The 20,660-nt window shown below is 41.2% G+C and overlaps 1 protein-coding gene across 3 annotated transcripts; it reads right to left on the bottom strand.

The window, feature by feature from the left end:
- Positions 1-7,087: 7,087 nt before the first annotated feature.
- Positions 7,088-17,972, bottom strand: raver1 (ribonucleoprotein, PTB-binding 1). 3 transcript variants are annotated; one of them, XM_079642308.1, is made up of 14 exons: positions 17,584-17,972; positions 16,558-16,624; positions 13,788-14,257; positions 12,463-12,654; positions 11,498-11,618; positions 11,306-11,406; positions 10,669-10,750; positions 10,274-10,452; positions 10,081-10,162; positions 9,823-9,962; positions 9,633-9,704; positions 9,142-9,267; positions 8,934-8,999; positions 7,088-8,811 (listed from the first exon to the last, which is right to left on the bottom strand). In XM_079642308.1, exons 1-14 carry the CDS (start codon positions 17,908-17,910, stop codon positions 8,665-8,667), a joined length of 2,172 nt encoding a protein of 723 aa, XP_079498434.1. In that variant the 5' UTR covers positions 17,911-17,972; the 3' UTR covers positions 7,088-8,664. The 3 variants fall into 3 exon arrangements, with proteins under 3 accessions (XP_079498434.1, XP_079498432.1, XP_079498433.1); XM_079642306.1 differs by having other exon boundaries at positions 9,823-9,965; positions 17,584-17,970; XM_079642307.1 differs by having other exon boundaries at positions 9,823-9,965; positions 10,669-10,747; positions 17,584-17,970.
- Positions 17,973-20,660: the final 2,688 nt, after the last annotated feature.

Below are 20,660 nucleotides of genomic sequence, written 5' to 3'. Positions count from 1 at the left end.
CATTGGCTTAAAATAGTCCAGGAAAGTGTCATAAACCAAAAGGAAATGGTTATTTACTTTGATAAAGCCATAGTGAGGCTGTGGAGAGTCTTGGTGAAGATCTGCTACAACGCCGCCCACTGGCTCCATCCGATGCTGGCTGGCTGAACTACAGTGCAGCAGACCCGACCTCAGGCCTCACACCTCAGGCGAGTCGAGCTCATTAGCCGGGGGCCGCCGGAGACAACCGTCTGCTGCCCTTCATGTGTAGTGTGTGTGCAGCAGGACAAAAGCAGTGTCATGGGAAGCAGTGGTGCCACTTACAATTAACTAAAAGTCCACCTTTTCCCTGGGGTCCTCTGAAAGCTTTCCTTCATTTCCCTCGTGCCTGGGCTCTGAAAGATTGAAACAGAAGGAAAGAACGTGAACAGAAATAAATGTAGGGCTTAGTAATACGAAGAGATTTCCTACATGTCCAAATATTCCTGTATTCTGACAATAAATCAACATGTTCTTCATGCCAACCCTCACATGTCTTATGGTTTCATGGAGAATATGCATAACCATAAACAGACAAGTGGTCCAAACCAACAGCTTTTGTTTTCTGGTGAGCTTCACAGCTTCACAGAGCAGAGAGCGTGGTTATAGATTTGTAGTCCAATTTCCATCTATACTGTAATTACTTCTGTCACACATAGACTGGAACTGTAAAAAGTGTTTTTCCTTTTGTCCACACGCTGTTTTCTGACTCACCCTAAATTCAATCTTTAGTTTATTCCGTGCTCATTTCCAGCTGCATAGCAAGCTAGACAGAAATAAAAACACAGTGTGTTTACAGGCTGTTTGATGAGAAGAATTATTGCTTTGAGCTTTGATTTTACATGCATACTGTGTAGTGCAAGACATTAACAAAAAAATGCAATTGTGTGAAAGTATTGGGTTTAAAACTGCTTCAGAAGAAGTGATACTGTATGAAACTAGAATCAACAGATGTTCTGTGTGTTTTACCTAAATGTGTTGGGTTTAGGCTTATATAGCCTGTATGGGTAATAATGTGAAAATGTTGTTTTTGAACCCTATAAAAACTAAGCATAAGTGGATTTTCCAGAGCTGACAATGTTTGATAAATTAAGCACTGAAACGCAGTTAGTCATCCGGAATGAACGCAATCCGTGCTCTTGATATAATGGACATAACATAATTTACACATACACGGTGTTACTGGATCACGAAATGCACTCACACAATTCAAAGCTATTTGAACTACTTTAGAAATGTTGTGGTAACCTTCAGAGAAAAGCAACAGCAGAAGCATTTTAACTGGAGGCGAGCTGCAGAAGGTTGGAGTAGGCACGTACAGAAGCATTGCAGTAGTTCAGCCACAACACTAAGGCATTCATCATGTTGTCTGCTTCTTTAAAAGCCAAGGTCTAATTTTAGAAGTGTGATCTCTGCTGAAAGTTAAAGAAAAGGCACAGTTTAACATGCTTGTTTGCTTGTCGCATTTATCAAAAATAAGACGAGTCGAAAATGTTAGGTTTTGTGAGTGGCTCAATGCTTAAAATCGGTCGGTTTGATATTATCATAACTTTAACCTTCATTGCACGTTTCTTTAGAACAAAAAGAAGCACGTAAAATGTAATCATAAAGACCCCTTTCTTTTCACATTTCACACAATCATATGTGATTTAGAATGAAAAGAATCTTGAATATATTGACCTTGAAGCATTGAATGACGCTGGGGACTTTACTTCCTTGTTATTCAGAACAAATCTGCAATTTAATTTCAACTTTAAATGATTATCTTCTCCCAGGGCAGCTGTTCCAAAGTATTCAATATTTTCACCTTGAGAGACAATGTTAAAGTGCAGTACATGTCCTTAGAAAATGAAAAGGGAAAAATGAAAAAGCTGTCTGTATCTGGACGCAGAGAGAATAGGTGGAAATAACTTTAATTTCCTATTTAAAGCCGATGACCATACAACTATGGTGTTTTATTTAAAGGCTGCTTTGAGTCTAGAAATGGTTCATAAAAATGCTAAATGAGCAACTCCAAGCTGCTTATCAGAATCACAGATTAGACTATTGTTACACTGGGAAACACTTTTAAAAAAGAAATACTTTTTTTACTATTTTTCAATTGAATTGAATCGTGCTGCAAGGAATTTCTCTCTGAAGGACAATTAAAATGATTTAACCAACATTTAAAATACGATTCAGATGCTTCATCAGAATAGGAATGAGCAAGCAAAGACTCCAGGAGTCTGTAACTGCTGCATGCTAACAAGGAGAACTCACTTGCGTTCATTTCATCTCAAAAGCCTTGACCAAAAACATAGGAAAGAAATGCCCAAACACAGTGAGGTATTTTATTAATTACCCAGGGTTTTGGTCTCATGGCTCCCATATGCGCGAAACCTTGACCAACAAGTATGCAGATCGGAATGTGACATGGGTAATGTTTTTGTGGAATGTAGGAACATTTCTAACCAGCTCCTTGTGCAATAATTCAGTAACACCAGCATCAGTATCTGTATCTTATATGTGACTATAGAATGATATTAAAGGGAAAATTGTTAATATGTTGTACTCTGTCATTAAAGTACTCTTTGACGACATAGACAATGGACCTTATGTAAACTCATCATTTATAAATGTATTCTTATGATAATTCCCCAGATAAAGAACGTATGATGGGGTATGGGGGAACAATCTTTCCTCATGCTTGAGTCAGCTTCACACTTCATTGAGTGAGCATCTGATTTATTACCATCAACCTGGCCAAATAGATCTCTGCATTATACATTCATATTGTGAAAAATAATTGAAATGCCAAGCAGTCTTGCTAGCTCAGTGCATGTGGATAGGAGGGTCATGCAGGCCATGGTGAAGCACAGCGTGTAATACATTCGTGCCGTTTTATTTTAATGTTGGCGAGTGTGTACGGTGGAGATGTAGCTTAAACTGAACATGTAAATAATGTCTCTAGCTTACAGATATTCACAGAAGGCAGCAGATTTTGCATATCGAGCCGAAGGACCATCAGCAGCCTGTCTGGCCTCTGGCCCACACTGAGTCTACACATCGGGCATTAGGGAATGCTGGGAAATAGATCCACTTTCTGCCAGTGGAGGGCCATGAAATATTAATTCACACCTCTTTCCTGACTGTGTGCAATAGTCTGGCAGCTACTCTGTATGTGTGTCTACATGCGTGTAAACACACATGTAGGACAATGAAAAGTAGATTGAAAGTCCTTAAATGTGTATGTGTGAGAGAGGAGGAAGTATAGGCATGCTTAGACGTGGTTGCAGTGATATGTAACAGTGATTCAGCAAGCTAGTGGGTCATTTATATTAGGTGTGATAAAGGATTCCTAAAATAACTTCAGATTGTCTTTTTCTTTTCCTGTGGAGGTGCAGCGGTGTGGGCGTAATGTCCTCATGTCCACACTGTGTGCATGTGCGTTAACACAAATCCTACACACACTGAACAACACAATCATTCAGAAGTGATTCTGTGTGCTCTCAAGCAGCACGAGCGTGCCACCACTTTTCGCCTAATTTTCTCTTAAGTAATGTTTTCTTTTTTCAAACCAATCAGATCTTTCTGAAATGTGTCTTGAGTAGAAGGCCGAGGAGCAGTTCGATCGGAAATGTTGCAACAGGGAGGCAAGGTTTCACTTTATGGACGAGATGAGGACCAGGGAGGCTTTAAATGATTTGATAACTAGATTTGAAAGCTTCTTAAAACTTACTAATGATGTTGCGGAGCTATAATGGCAACTGGAGATGAGAATCAAGTGTCAGAAAGACCACAGGGATGAGCTCCCATAATGCACTTTAATGGGCCCTGGTGATATGTTATTTGTGAGACAGGGGGGCACAATGGAAGTGGAAGACCAGAACAAAACGACTTAAAGTGTCCATCATGCATAACTACAACCACATTAATTATGCATGTTTGAAAATCTAATCGAATAATTTTAATGTTATATGAAAAGTATAATCTGTCTTTAACAACTGGCCAGTCAAACAGCATCAGCACTTTCATTTGATCGTTGTGTCTGTCATCATAATTAAAGACCCTTCAGTCAATGTGTGGGTGATGGCAGGTTTCAGTTTACATTTGGATTATATATTGTGCCTTTAAGACATAAAAATGAAAGCATAAACATTTGTTGTTGATCCACAATGAATAACCTTCTTACATTTAATTATTAGATCAAAAACCGAGAGAAAGATAAATGCAGGGTTCAGGGATAACGTGTTCTTACAATATGGTTTAATTCAATTGTAATCATGTAAGAGACAAGTGGCAGGAAGGAAATAAGAGAGGCATGAGAGCTGTGCTCAAAAAGTGCAGGCTATTAATGATAAAGGATCGGATTCTGGACAGGAGATATGATTCAACAGGGGAGAGGAGGACGAAAGAAGATTCTTAATGAGATGAGATTAGGTTTTTGGGTGTGGTAGAAAGATTTAAAAACTCTATACATTACCTTGCTACTGCTTCACTTTGAATGAAACTCTCAGCCTGATGCTTTAACCAGGTCCATAACACTGCTACAGTCAATGTCTGATGCTAGGGAAATTAAATAATCTAAATTAAATGTAAGCATATCTATCCAGAAAATGAGAATGACTGTATGTATAACGTTTGTTTTCTCAGTGCATCAGAACACTGTGCTGGGAAACATAGCTTTCGTTTTCCCACAAATGGTTATCTCATATTATACACACTGATACTATTACACAGGGGATCGACTGGAAGAGATGAAAATGAAGAGTGTAACAATAGCCAAGCTTATTTCAGGGGGATAAGGGTACATGTTCTGGCTTGGAATTGAATTCCCTACTATAATATAATCTTGTTTGGCTGTAAGCAAGAGCACCGTTCAAACTGAGTGACTTTCACCCTCGCCTGAATTTAGCAAAAGACAGCTCTCTCCTGTGCTGTGGAGATGCTTCACTGTTTTATAGACTGTTTGTCACAGGGGGAGTGGGCTGCTTTCTATGACTAATCTTGCTATAAACAGCACTTGTGACATACCCTTTTTGGTTACTCTTTCTTGCTCGTATATCGAATAAAGCAGTAATAAATCACTGCAGATGTGAATTTAGTTTTATAAAAGTAGCTTACAGTGGATCTGTTTCTTCCCGTCTACATTCAAACACATGGCAGTAAAGGTAAGGTCAGTTACATTTTCAACACACACAGAAAGCTCCAGAAATAAAACTTCCCCTTGATTTGTGTGTGGTGGGTGATAAATGATGCTGCAGTGATCTGCCGTCAGAGCTCTCCCTCTCTGTATTTGGGAAAATCGCATGTTTCTGCAGCATTCACCAGCAACTGTGCAGGGTGACTGTGTGGGTGGAAATCATGAAAGGCAGAAATCTAAATGTGTCTGACACAGCGTCCGCCGAGCCTCGGTGAATCCCTCTGAGAACTCTGGGTAGACTGGCTGGAGGTATGAGAACATAATTCAAGGGTGCTTGAAGAATTACAGACAAATATTACAGAAATATACCCAATGACAGGGAAAGCCCCATTAATATAGTGCCAGCAGGTCTCAAAAATAACCCAGCATGTCTTCACTACGTTCTCATTTCTATTTTTCTTTAAATATTAATGATAGTTATTTGTTGGGCATCACAACAGTCAAAAAAAGTTGCTGGCTGAGAAATGTCCAAAACAATATCCAATGGTCAAGAAAAGGCAGTCTCTTATGAGAAATGTATTGCAGCTGTGTTCATGCCCATCAGGGGAAAGCTCCATCAGCTCAGGGCTCAGCAGGTCCACATGAATAGCGACTAATAAAAACCCTTCATCCTGATGAGTGCTGAGAGGAAGAGGAGCTCTTCTCCCTGCCTCCTGCCCCCTAGCCCCTCGGTGTGAAAGGTGAGGGATGGCGATGCAAAGGGCCAATCACCCGAGCAGACCACTTTAAGCTCAGTTTGACATGCCATTACCTTCAGAGTCTGCTCAACAGAAAATACTGGGCTTATGAGAACATAGCTGAATTATTTCACGTTTAATACATTTGAATATCATCAGTACTAGTCTTATATGGGAATTGTACTTCACTTCTCCCTATGATATATTTGCTTGTTTGCATTTCTTGAGCAGCCTGTTATCAGCAGTTATGGCTGACTGGCTGAGGCTGTTGTTCAATTATTCATTCAGGGAGCACAATGCATCCTCTCAGCAATAACTTGTTTACCATTCATACAGGTCACATTCACAGCATTAACGCTCTGATGGAGGCAGAGGGCGTCTGCCTGGTGACATGTAACCTAAGAACGCAGGAAAGTCAAAGGCTATTATTGGGTTGTTACAAGGTTATTGTGCATTATGTACATCATGAAACACTAACAGTTAATTTATTTTCACATATTGGGCAACAAAATGAGTTTCCAATTACATTTACAAGATGTTTTGAGGCTTCCCTTTTGTTTACTTCATGCTGTTCCTCAACATCTGTCTGCAATGTTGTAGAAGCATTAGTTTTACGGTTGGTTGCCAATCCAATAAAGCAAAACATCCGGCTGTGCATGCGTTCATTGTTGAATGAGAGGAGGCATATCAGTTCTGGTTCATTACTCACATAATCAGCTAAATGATGAATACGATAACCACTGTGCGCCGCTTTGTGCAGCTCAAAATACTTTGGTTGGCCTGTAAATGGTTGTTCAACTCAAATGTTTTGTTATTTTCATGCCAGAACCCCTACTGAAGGATGACATTAAATAATAATGGGACCAAATGCAATTTGCATTAACCAGCAATAAACCCCATGTGGAGATTTTTTTTCTTTAACTTTTGATAGTAAGTCTCAAATTATGTAAATCTGTTCAGGTTCACTCAAAATCAATTTGGATCCCTCTGAACTTAATTTGGAAATGAAGACTCCAAAAATGAACCTCCTAAAGGCAGTTGTGCATCAAGAGGAAATTATGTGTTTGTGTTAAACCAAAAACAAGGGCATGTCCCAAAGAACAAGTCAAACTTTTTGGTATAAAGTACAAAGATATGTTAACCCTAAAAAGAAGATTATAATGTAGCTACAAGCTGCAGTAAAGCTCAAGCAAAAAATGAAATGACAACATTATAAGTTTAAATAACATTTACTTGCTCACATCACACACATACAGAGACAACAATGGCGGTACAGATGAGAAGATGGTAGAATCAAATTAAATGATCACACAGTACGGCTGCATCTCTTGGTCCATACACAACATGGGCGGCCTGCTGTGGCGCCACTCAGCTGTCCCACAAACAGCCAAACAACAAAAACAGGAGGAGCAGCAAATTCATTCAAAACACCAAACCAGAGGCAGGTATGATTTAAGAAAAACAAAAGTTTTGGACTCTGGAAAAGTATCAAGCTTAACTATTTACACAGCAAAAAACACAGAAATGGTAAGATGTAAGCCAACACAGGGCAGGATGATGTCACAGAAAACACTGTTAAGGCTCAAGTGTAGCTGCATTTCCTAGCAGAAGTCAGAGGTAATGGGGTTTTCACAATCAAACTGTCAACCAGATAGATTAAAAAAAAGAGAAAAAAGAAAAACACAGACAGCCATGTCACTGACCAATCACCTGCCACCAGCTTCCATTAGTACATGTTAAGACTCAAAAAGGGATGGCACATGTCCACCGGCCCATCAACTCAACCAGAGGTGTGGCGTTTGGACTTTATAAACCAGAACTCATACAAACACAGAAAACATTTAACTCCCGGACATACGGGTGAGAGAAGACTTAAGAATGGCATCTTATAGCGGTGAGAACAGATAGGATTGTGACCTCCAAGTGCATCACTCAACCAGTGTAGAGAACAGACTCCGTAAACAAGTTGGAGGGTGTGAATCAAAGGACAAACAACGTGGAAAAGATTAGGCTTGAGAAAATATGCCAGAAGGGTAAAAAGCTTCAGTGTCATTATACACAGGCTGGTACATACAGCTGTCATTGGTGGATGAGAGCTGCATGTTAACCAATGAAATAAGGCCTGGATCCAGAAAGAGTTATAAAGCAAAATATACAACCCTGTGAAAAGAGAAAAAAGAAAGAACACCATCTCTATAAACAAACTACTGAACGTTTTACATGGAATTAGGAAGGCTGTTTAAAAAGAAAAAGTAAAACTTTTGAATTAAAGCTTGTTTTTAAATACGACGAAGTCCCTTTACGGAAATTGTGGACAGCCTCACTTTACATTGTGAAAAGCAGCCTCTGGCCGCCATTGAAAGCTGGCCAAACTATCTGTAGCTCTGCTGATACGGCACACTCACAGGAATAAAAATGATCAAGAGAAAATACTTCCATTTCCTGGTTAACCTTTTTTTTTTTTTTCACTGTACACGTTTTTCAACAGGAAATTAAAGGTCAAATTAAAAAAATAAGGAAAAAAGTAAAAACTTAAAATTTACCAACACACTAAAATCATATATACACAACAGAAAAAAATACAACCACCAAGAATTCCAATGAAGTGACACAACTGTCCAGATAGCAACAGGCTGCACTCCCCGACCCTCCAGGGGTCCCTCAGGAGTACAGAGACAAATCCAAGGACCACCACGCTATAAAGTTCACCAAAGGAGAGCTGAGGAGATGCCATTGTGTCCTGGCTGCTGATTGGCTACTCCTACAGCAAGAAGCATTCAGCTGTACCTAAAATATACGCTTTCGCTTCAGGTAGGAGTCTGCATAGTGGCCCCCAAGGCCCTGAGAGTGCTGGCCCACGTAGCCCCCCTCAGGGCTCGGCTCCGGAGATGGGATCAGCCGGGAGAACACACGCTTGTGGCCACCAATAGGAGTCTAGGATTTGTATATATAAAAAAAACATAAAATCAATAAAGAGCAGACGGGCTTAAAAGTAAAATATTTTCCAAAAAAAAGTTAAGACTCATAACGCTTCGACAAGAAGGTTTAAATATTACCTTGGCAGCATTGCTCAGGCCTGGGGGGAAGTCTGTGGCGTGGCTCGCAGGAGGCATTCCCACAGCCTGAGGACAAACAAGCAGCCTTCAGTGGACTGCACTTCTACCGAGGCTCATGCACTCAGCCTCACATTCATTATTGATCATGGGATTATTCTTCGAAAACATTTCCAAAAAGAAAGAGGATAGTCAGAAGCTTCAGGCTTACCCTGTTGAGATGGGGGGTTGGAAGGTTTCCGTCCTCCGGCCCCGAGCTGTAGTAGGGGGACATGGGTTCACTGGGAGGGTAACTGTAAGGGGGGAACCGCTCACTGTAGTCAGGGTGACGGGGAAGCTGCAGAAACAAAGTGTGTAAGAGTTGGGCAGTAAGCATGTCATCAAATAACCAGGGGGAAACAATTCCACCGTTTGGGGCAGACGTTACACTTTTGTGAGAGGTGGCAGGGGAGTATCTCAATTAAAAAAGAGGAAACGTATCAGTTTTATTGTATAAACCAACACTTCAAGAACTATTAGTTAAGATGGCTTATTGATTTGTTAAATAAGACGAAAAATATATATTTCTAACAGTTGACTTTGCCTGCAAGTAAGCATACAATACATTTTCATCCTGAGATTTGGTTTTGAGTTCAGAACAGTTAAACCCCCTTATAATCCAATTAAAATACTGCAGTCTTGAAATGTTTGACAAAACCCTACCTGCTGACCAAATCCAGCCAAAGCTCCAGTATCAAGGTTCTCCTGCTGTTCATACAGGTGGGCCAGAGGATCCTGAGGAGAAACACCAGATCGTATACAGCACAGTGAACAAGCAGCCATGCACTAAACCCTAAATTCATAAGGTCACAATGACATCTTTTCATGGAACAAGTCTTTCAACGCTGGTTACCTGGTGGAGAGGAGGGTACTCGGGGCTGTAGGAGTCCTGGTAGCGCAGGTTGTAATTTGGCTGTAAGCTCTGATGTGTGTGATGGTTGGACACATTACTTAGAGTGGGTCTTTTCCTATAGGGGTGAGGTCTGCAGCTTTCTACTGGAGTAACAAAGTGCAAACAGACATTACACAGTATGCTGGAACATGTTTTTCTATTTATTAAGCTGTAGGAAAATTAGAACTACACAGTAGTTAAAAACAAAAAGGAAATTACCTGAGGGAAAACCACTGTTGACACCGAGGAAGGCACTCTGGGGATGGTTCACATCTTTTGGAGGGTCTCCCAGTATAGATACCTTACCGGAGGGGAAAATGGCTTTTTATTATTCTGTTATTCACATTTGGGCACAACGCTAGACACAAATACAAGAGGTAGAATACATTATGGAAATTGCTTGGGACCTCACCCCTTGTGCTGTGAGGCCATCTGCTCCCATCATGCCACGCATGGAGATGCCCTGCAGGGTGGGAGAGGAAGTCTGGGGGAAGGTGCACGTTGCTGTGGGGGACTCCTGCTCCCTTGCCAGGGATCTGCCATGTTGCATTGACTTCAGGGGGCCCATAGGATCCGTTTGAAGACCAAGACCTAAAAGACAGATTATTGAATTTATAATAAGTGTGATCTGTATATTTTTTAAATGTTAACATGCATGCCATCTTGAATTGTGAGCAAAATGTAATAAGCAATTTTTTTTTTTAAAGGGGAGAAACTATTATTTACAAGCCCGGGGGGATACAGATGTTAAGCATCATAAGCAGAAAAAAATAAATAACATGAGGCTGGAGTCGAGGAATGTCAAACCTTGGGGCAGGTCTCCGAGCAGATGGACTCCCTGCTGGACAGGCAGAGCGGCCAGAGGATTCTCCCCGATGAGTCCTGCCTGCTGGCCAAAGGAGAGAGAGCAAAGGTCCGTGTCACAGGAGGGTCACAGCCTGGCTGCAACACTCGAGCGGGGGAGAACCGCTGCACTACACCAGCACACCTAATCAACACTGAGTCTTACTCACCACGTATGAAATGATGTCCTTGCAGAGTGGCTATTTACACATTTTGTGCACCCCAACCAGATCACTCAAAAGTACGCCTCACACACACACACACAAAACAAACCTCAATTTCCTAGCGAGAGCTTACCCACCCAGGCATCACGTTCTACTATCACCAATCACACAAAAAGATCAATCCAGCTTACCCACCAATAGCCAAACACAAAACACCATTATCACTCACACAAGGGACTAGAGGGTTTTCTTTATTGTGCAGCACCTGAGCCCAAAGAAGATGATTCCCCAGAAAGACTTGCTAATGGTGAAGAAGGAAAGAGCAGAGAGTATGGGGGGGGGGGGAAGAGAGTGTGAGTGGGTGAGGATGAATCAAAGCGAGCCGAGCGGCAAAGGAGCCACATGTGAGAGTGAAAAAGGCAGAAAGGCTACAGTACCTGCTGCGCCTTGGCCTGGTTCTGAAGGAGCAGCTGGAGCAGGGCGGCGGAGAGGGCGGGGTTGGCCAGCAGGGGCATTGTGGGAGCTGCCCCGAGGAGGCCTGCACACAAAGAGGACATCAGGACTCACAGCTCCAGAACAAACCCGACAATTAAAAAGGCATTGATTAAGAGGAAGTGAGTCATTCTCACCTTGTTTGGGCCCCTGTGACAGCGGGTTGAGCAGCATCTTGAGGGTGGCAGGGTTATTCAGGCCTGTTAGTATCTGCATGGCTGTGGGATCAGGGAGGAGACCTTTACCCCTATTCACAGCCTTCAAAAAAAAAGAGGAGAGGACAGAGAACAGGCAGTCAGCACAAAGGCAAATGTAATAGTAGCTTTTGACTCATACCCCTTTCACACCAAGGCTTTTCCCGTTCTAGCTCCGAGCTTTTCTGGTTCAGAACCGGTTCAGAACCGGTTCTTCGGTTCAGCTCCTGCTCCGTTCACACCGCTCAGAGCCCGATTGATGCTGCGTCATTGCGTCATCGTTTACGTCATGACGTAACCATTTGCGTGCCTGCTTCATAAAGCTAAACCGTGCGGAAACACCTCACATCGACAACAACAACAATAGCAGATTGTATTGAAGCACTACTCGTTTTGGTTTTGTTCTGTCGAAGCAAAATGGAAGAAATGGGACGACTGTACTACCAAACTTTACAGTCGTTACATGCTACATTCAAAAGTTCTTTACAATCATCAACTTCAACGACGATTCCGTAGGAGAAAGAAGTTAAATATACGTCCTATTAGATGGCGTTAGAGCTAGCTGTTGTTCAGCCTCTGCATGCACCAAGCTCAAAATACCCAGCTTTGCAGCACTAATTACTATGGTATAACATTGAAACTGATTCTCAATGTTATTTCCACAGATCATGTTGAAGCTGGCGGAAAGGCGGATGTCGCGTGTTATTTGGACACAGCCCAGATCCGACGTAAGCGTGACGTGCTTGCTTTCTAGACAGACAACTTTTTGGTGCTTGAAACGAACCGGATTCCGGAGCTTAGAGGCGGCTTCGCTGCGGTGTGAAAAGGAAAAACCGGTGCTTTTCAAGCTCCAGCATGGAACCGCATGGGTGTGAAAGGGCCATGACACATTAGTTTGACTTAAATACCATGGTTTGGGCAGCGATCAGAGCAGCCAACATGCTTCTTCCAGGAGGCCCAGGGGCACAGAAGGACACCCTGATGTTTGTCCCGCCGAGCAGCCTGCCGTCAGCCAGGCGCTGCGCCTCCTCTGACATCTCAGATGAGGGAAACTCTAAGACCGCAAACCGACGAAAACTTCCATCTTGTCCCTGAGCCAACTGTGTGGAGAAAAAAAAAACGGTTATTCTCATATCTTAAAAGGCAATTTGTTTCTAACGAATACAGCAACACCGGTACAACACTGACTGCTAGTGGTTTTTGACCTTCACCCATATGTGCTGCACATATATCTAAAAGCACATTTAGGTAGGGAATGTCCTGTGAAACGGGAATGAACCAGAATCTTTTTATCAAAACGGATCTAGTGACTCCCCTAATTGGTGGCATTCAGGCAATTTGATAGCAACTACAGGTTTTATAAGGCAACCTCTCATAATACTTATATTTAACTGTTCCTCAACATTGTACACAAAACAAGTTTCTTACAGAGTTGCTTTTCTAAAATATAAGTTGTGAATTTCCTTTTACAGGCCTTACATTAATCAGGCAACAAATGTAGCCTCATGATTTGAAAACACCAAGTTTAAATAGTTCATAAACTAAAGCCTATTTGCATTTTGTTAAAACGTTTCCCTTAAATCACTGCATTTGCCACAATCCTTAAAAACCCTGAAACCAGCAGAAAGCACAACTATGCGTGTTAAAAAGGCCGACGCTCTCTCTTTCCAGAAGAGCCCGCTGAATGACACCACCTGGGGGAGTCAGGTGGTCATCACCATAGAAACCAGCAATGCTCACTGCTATAGAAACTTTGAGTGGCCACAGGAAAACTGGGGTAAAGGTGAAAGGGTACAGAAACACCAAAACATTTCATTTGTATATACACAAAAATAGAATCTTGCCATCCGTACCCCTTCAGTGGCATGGCTACAACTCGTATACACATGTCAGCACATTCAATTCAAATCCAATCTGGGAACATAAAATGGCTGATCCAAACTAGTATAACATTCATTATCTGTAGTGTCATTTTTCTAAAATCATATCAATTTGTACCAGTGTTTTAGAGCTGCGACTAATCCTTGAGCGATCAACAGATAAATAATCACCAATAAGCATTCATTAAAGAAAGACATCACATCTGACTTTGAGAAACTGGGATGTCCTAATATTCTGACATTTTAGAGATCAAATTATTACTCTACTACTTTTGAAAATGTATGGCAGTTTAATCTATGTTGAAAGAAAAGTTAGTTGCAGCCCTGGAGTGTTTATTTGTGTTGAATCTGACCTGGCAGAAGACTGGCGCATGGGTGTCAGCCAGGGCATTTCGGAGGTCTTGGGCTGTCAGCAGGCTGGGGGGCAGGCGGTCCACACACAGACACTTGGAGTTCAGCAGTGGATATGTGAGGGAGCCCACTTCAGTCCAGTGGACGTACAGCATGCGGGAGCCCAGCTGCTTTCCCAACAGCTCCGACTTGGCCCTGGCAGCAGAGTCCTTCTTCATGTACTCCACAAAGCCGTAGCCCTTGGAGTGCCCCGTGGAGGCGCTGTACACCAGGAAGCAGCGCTCCAGGTTACCAAAGGGCCGCACCAACTCCTCAAACTGCTGCTGGGTGAAGGCGCGGGGCAGGTTGGCGATGCACAGCAGAGCGTCTGTTGGCTGCAGCTGCACAGAGATCTCCCGGTCCCGTAGCACATGCTGGTGGAAGTCTTTGATAGCACACTGCGCCTGTTCCCCATTGAGAAGTGTCACAAATGCTAAGGGGAAAAGAGGGAAACGTTAAAAGCGAGGCAGTGATATTTGTTCAGACAGCATTCAAATAGATTCTTCATATACAGCATTCAAATAGATTCTTCATATACAGCAGGTCTCAGGGAGCCAGCCTTAGTGATAACAGTCCTCCAGGTGTGATAAAAGACAACGCTGGTGGCAGAATGTTACCACCCACATGCTTTCATGGCACTGCAACATTTCTCTTATTGAAACTACAAAAGAGAGCCATCATGGCTGACAAGAATCAAAAAGGCATTTTATCTGATTATGTTCACACCTAAAAAAACACACATATAGCCCTGTTTATAGTATTGACATCACCAATTTAAAGTGTATACCAATTTGACAGACTCTTGTACAACAGAGCCCTATGGTGTGATGCTCAGTGTCACAAAAACATCCTGTAAACCATGTTTTGAAAGAGAAAGAGAAGCGGAGGATTACAACTACAACAAATGTTGCAGCCTGAAAGCCAAATTCAAATTCAAATTCAAATGTATTCTAGCCTAACCATCCGACCAGACCTAAAATATGGAGTGTGGACTGCTACTTGGAGAGGTTCCAGTTCACCTCCTGCCCTGCTGTGGTGTCCTTGAGCAAGGCACCGGACACCCCCCACTGCTCCCCGGGCGCTGTACAATAGCTGCCCACTGCTCCTAGTACTAGACTCCTGGGGTGTTTCTCAATCGCGAGTAAAGCTGCTCCAGAGGCACTATTTCAAGCATACTACGTCATCGAGTGCCGCCGAAGTGCTGTTCCAATGTCCAGCATACTTGGAATTCTAGCCCGGCGTACTTCGTTTGGAGAAATTGCCTGTTCCACTCTTTGTTTTCCGAATGCCAGGAAGTATTCTTGCCTCGTTTCTGAAGCAAGTGACTCGGAAGACATGTGCTACCAGGCAAGCGTACTCGAGATTGAGAAACACCCCTGGTAATAGGATGGGTTAAATGCAGAGAAAAAATGTCAATGTGTGTGCTGTGTGCTCTGCATGTGTGACCATTAAAGAGCGTTTCATCCCTCCCAATTCTTCTTCTAACTTTTTCACCAGCCAACTATTTTTCTACAAAAGCACACCTAAATGTGAAGGTTATCTGCCGCAGCAGTTTGGTAGATAGCAGACATACCCCGAGTTTACCATCTGGCTTATGCTATTTCCTGCCCCATTATTATCAGACATTAAGGAGCAGTTTGCTGTTTAAGTGCTCTTGAATGTCAGATCTTCCTGACAAATTGATTTTGAGGCTTCTAAAGAAAACCTGATCTTTGTTGCAATTAGACCATTGTAAACAAGCAATTCCCCTGATTTAAGACGCAGCTCACATTTTGGGGCATACAAGGTGAATTTATACCCCTAAGGATAATTTATGACTGATTATTTTTGCATTTTGATTCACAGAATCTGGTTTCCTTGATGCATACAAATAAGTAACTGTTGATGCGACAAGTGAGTTCAACCATATGTCAATCAAATTCACAGATTGGATCTTGCCAATCCTGCTGCCTTATAAGGTAAGGATGAAGAGGGCAGACATTCAGTTAACTGCAGGGTGAGATGAGGAAGAACTCTGGTTACATGACTTTAGAACATTGTTTTGTTTGTATGAGAGTTTCAAATGAAAGAAAAATAATAAATGTTTGAAAGTATGGTAGGGCTATTATAAACAATTATTTTGTAATTTACAGAACAATTCATAGTATTGAGATGTAAACAGCAATTGTGATAACATTTTAGCCACATCTCCCATTGAACCCATTTCTCACAAGCCACTTATTTTTCTGGATTTCTTACATGAAACAATATTTTTTTTAGATACATAAATTAAAAGAAAATAACTTTGTTTGGCATTTTGGCTGTTGCCATATTGTGTCTTTTTGCAACCAGGAGTGACACGAGATTCCGAACCAACAACCGAAATGCTACCAACTGAAATCTTTCTGTGAAATTAAAGTTCTAAGCCCAAAATCCAGACAAGACCTGGACAAAACCTCTGTAACGACCCGTCAATCACATATTTAAAAGATAATTCTACCAATTGATAAAGTAATAAAGACATTTTTACCGAGGTAACAAATCAAGTTAGAAGTAGGATCATTTTCTCATAGACCTAATATATAATATAAAGGCACTCCTTTATTGGTTTGTTACAGAGCCGAAGGGGGCCGCTGGTATACAAACTACAATCACACCTTGAATACAAACCAGCAACAAACAACTAGGGTAACATTTGAGGGATTTAGTTCAAGTTAATTTATTATTAAATTCAAGTTAGTTAGTTAAACTAACCTGTGCCCTTGTATTTATCCACAAAGCAGTACTTCAAGTCATAGTTGCCCAACAGCTCATGGACCTCCTGTGAATGAGAAAAAACAAAAATGACATTAAGAAATCTGAATTGATACAACCATTTAACCAAGGAATCACACATAGAATATTTTACTAAAAGATTTTTTTTTTTTATTGTAAATTGGTTAACTGTAGATAAGTATTTACATAATTAACTTGGAAACTAGCAACAAGTTGCACCTGTGGAGGGGTCAGAGGTCAACAACTGACTCATTGTTCTATGAGAATTTGTTCTTCGCTGCTTTTGACCTTTCACAAACAAATGGCGATCCTATCTAGCATTTTCTGTAACGTTTTGTCTCTACACCTTCCACCTTTTGTTATATTGCAACTGACATCTCGAACTCCCACTGCTCTCCCCCCTCCCCCCTCTCTGTGAACAATGGTTCCGCCCGCAGGCCCACCGCTCCCCACGAGTCAGGCACGTTCCAAAAAAATGTGGCATCATGAGTAAGTCACTGGCTGGTCAATACAACCAAACGCCAGCTTAAACAACAGATGGGCTGATGAATAAAGTCCCACTGCACCTGTAACCGCCATGTGGGGGAGGATAATCAACGACAGTTTTGATTTGGTGTTTAAAATAGTCCAAATAAAATCCAAATATAAAACGTTATCAAGTTGTTGCCTGCGAGGAAGGAGTGGCAGGTCATGCAGGCCACAGATGACCATTATTGACAGTTATCTGACCACCTGGCAGAAATCCTAACAACCCAAACCCCGAATTAAAACAATAATGATACTATGTGGCTACCAAATAAAAGCTATGGTGTGTTGCCTTTACATTAAACGAATTGCAGATTCATTATGACAAAGTATCGCACTATTCAAACCTAAAATCAGCTAACGAGTTAAATGGCTACTCGGCTAAGATAGGTAGCATGGCAAAGCAATTTGGAGCTAGGCTAACGTTAGCAATCAATCAGTCATCCAATAAGTGAAACATCCAGGACTTTTTTCTCTTACCTGATTGCTAACGTCGGAGGGTAGATTCTTTATTATTATTTTTCTACGGTTGTAAAACTCCCGGCGAGTTCTCTCTAAGCGGCTCTCTATCTCTTCGGAGCTCAGTGATGTCAGGTCCTCGTCGACCCTCCGCTGACAGTCGCGGTCCGACGGTGAGTCCTCTCCGCCGTTTTCATGATACCGGTGGTCTCCTCCGGACATCCAGCTTTCGTGACCCGCATCCACAGGGAGGTCATAGTTATCGTTAGCCGGACGAGGGGCGAAACTGAGACCTGTGTCTGTGCTCTCATCTCTGGCAGCTGTGCTAACAGACACAACGGCCGCCATCACTCTGTTTGGTGGAAGTTTTTGTCGGTCTGAAAACTCAGCCCGATTTGAGCAGTTTAAACAATACACACATGGCCCCAGCGCCGCTTCTCATTGGACGAGAGGAGGACGCATTCTCCATGACTACGACGTAACTGAGGTAGGGGGCGGGGCCACGTTAACTCAAACTGGACATGAATGCTGCAGATCCTGCAGTTCTCAGTAGAGACAAGCCAGTGGGCTTTAAACGGCTTCACCTTGCGCTTTAAATGCACATACTTTACCTAGGTACAAAAAAACAGGAAAAAAACACACATTTATGTCCAAGGAATGCGCCAATCATTGCAGTTTAGGATATAGAGTACAAAACCATGACCTTAAACATTAGTAATAATTATTATTATTATTACACTAATTATTATTATTATACTATATATATATATATATATATATATATATATATATATATAGTATAATAATATATATATATATAGATATATATCTTTTGTATTGCCTTTAAATTGTATTGTTTTAACTTATCTTTACAGCACATTGAACATACCTCTGTGTATGACACGTTTACTTTTTATAAGCAGTCTTGCATGTCAATAATGAATCAGATATACAACTTTGGACTATAAAAATCTTTAAATCCTTCTTTAACAGTATTACATCAGGAGATTTTTAAGTGTCAAAGAACATAATATAGGCCTAATATAATGAAACTTGAATTAAAAAAAAAACCTTAATAAACACTTACAGCCATATGGATACCTTTCATGTAGTTGCAGTTTACTGTCTGCTTTGAATGATATGCTTACCATATTGTTTTTTGTATTTAAACTTGTACTGATTCATATTATTCTATATTTTCTTGATGTCCCCTGGTAGTGGGCTGGTTGGCTTGTAACAAACAGTCAGTCTTATGGTCTCACATCCCAGAGACCCAGCCCATTGTCCTCTGTAGTGGACATTTTGTTCTCATGCATTTACATTTACTGTTTTTGAGCTACTCTACCAATCTCTGCTGCATTGTACAGAGGACATCTTGGGCTTTCCAGTGATATGTCATTGGTTAAAATTGAATGCTGGGAGGTTCCTCTTTATTTTCATCCAAAATGGCAGGCATACCAACAACAACATTTTGAGGAGGACGTGTAGGTCAGATAGTGTATGTTATTGAAATAACAGCTCTTTTATAAATGTAAGTTCTAGTGGAAATCAGGACCGTCTTCATGTACTTAATGACTTGTTGTTGCAGGAAACAGAACTGAAGCAGACATATACTGTACGAGATAGTTGAGGGAGATTCAGATTTTGAGCTCTCAGATGATGAGAGATGAGGATTTCACACCAAGTAGAGGGAAAAGTTGCAGGAGGCTCAGATGAGCAGACAGATACAGACATAGACAGATAGGGATGAGCAGGAAAGACATATCCCTCTGTGGGCCAAGAGTAGCAAGTCTGTTTTATTGCTTTTTTTATTTTTTTTTATTTAGTGGTGCCATGAAAAATTAGAATTGCCTCAGGAATTCAAAGTGTGTTCCTATGAGTATGGTCAATTGGAGACCACATCCATGAAACAAGTCAAGATGACCCTACACCCCGTGCAGACTGGAATCCAGTTTAGTGCTTTTCCCAGTACATTGACAACAAAAACCAAACTAGTTTAGTATCCAACTATATGCAGGAATCCTGAAGTCAAATTGAATACATTTTAAGACCTTTTTTAAGACCCATTCCATACATTTTAAGACCTCATCGCCACTTCCAATTCCAACCGGTTACATTGGCGACACACTTTACCTCACATTTACTATACAGTATTGATTGTAAGATAGCACAACTAAACAGCTTGTGATAACTCCTTATCATAATTCAGATAGAACAAAGCACAAGAGAATTAATTGTGTGACCAACCCAATGCAAGGTTTATTAGAAAAAGAAACCATTAGAAAGTAGTATTTGATTTAGGCATTGTTCCCAAGAGATGCAAACTTGCATTTCCCCATAACGATGTTGTTTAACAACCGGCGTAAAACGTACCTTCGTGCACTATCAAGCAGTGAGCGTGCGATGTCCTGTTCAGCAAATCCAACGGGATGCCATAAATAAACTACAAAGAATCAAACTACACACCTACGCAATGATTACATTCAGGCAGTCTGTAGAATACAACCTCTTTGGACAATTGATAATATACTTATTGAAAACAAGCTACAAAAATGTTATACCTTGGAAAATGCCATTTAATACTTTTTAATAGCCTTAACTTTTGCTAAATTGATTTATCAACTTGTAATACGTTTTAAGACACCGCGGACACCCTGATACACCAATGTTCAGATCAATTACTTATGTGAATGTATTCCTGTATTAGTATCAATCTATAGGCATACTATGTTACATAGTTTATCTTTTGGCTGACTTTTCACCAAAAAGGTCTTCAGGTTCACTAAGTTGGACATACTGCACAATTCAAAATGTGTTTAATTAAAGTCTAAATTGCAAAATGTTTATTTAATCCTATCACAAAAAAATGTAATTGGAAGACACTTTTTTTTTCCACGGTTGCCAGGAGGAACAGTACCATAGCATGCAGAGTGTCAGCCGATGGTGTGTACATTATGGAATATTACTTACACTACTAGACAATGTACATTACGCATACTAGCCTTTGGTCTTTTCTGCACTTTATTTCCGCTTTTACAAAGTTAGAAAGCCAATGGCAAAACAGCGAACCTTTGTAACTTTTCATTTGTATTGGATTT

Source organism: Notothenia rossii, assembly GCF_949606895.1.
Source record: "Notothenia rossii genome assembly, chromosome: 8".
In the NCBI taxonomy this organism is placed as follows: Eukaryota; Metazoa; Chordata; class Actinopteri; order Perciformes; family Nototheniidae; genus Notothenia; species Notothenia rossii.
This window is presented reverse-complemented; position numbering and strand designations above follow the sequence as displayed.

Excerpts from the sequence above, each read along its gene's own strand:
- raver1 (XM_079642306.1), bottom strand. The coding sequence starts at position 17,910 with ATGGCGGCCGTTGTGTCTGTTAGCACAGCTGCCAGAGATGAGAGCACA. Across the intron at positions 14,258-16,557 it reads GGATAAATACAAGGGCACAG|CATTTGTGACACTTCTCAAT; the intron begins GTTAGTTTAACT and ends TTTTCCCCTTAG. Across the intron at positions 9,268-9,632 it reads TGGCTGGATTTGGTCAGCAG|CTTCCCCGTCACCCTGACTA; the intron begins GTAGGGTTTTGT and ends TTGTTTCTGCAG.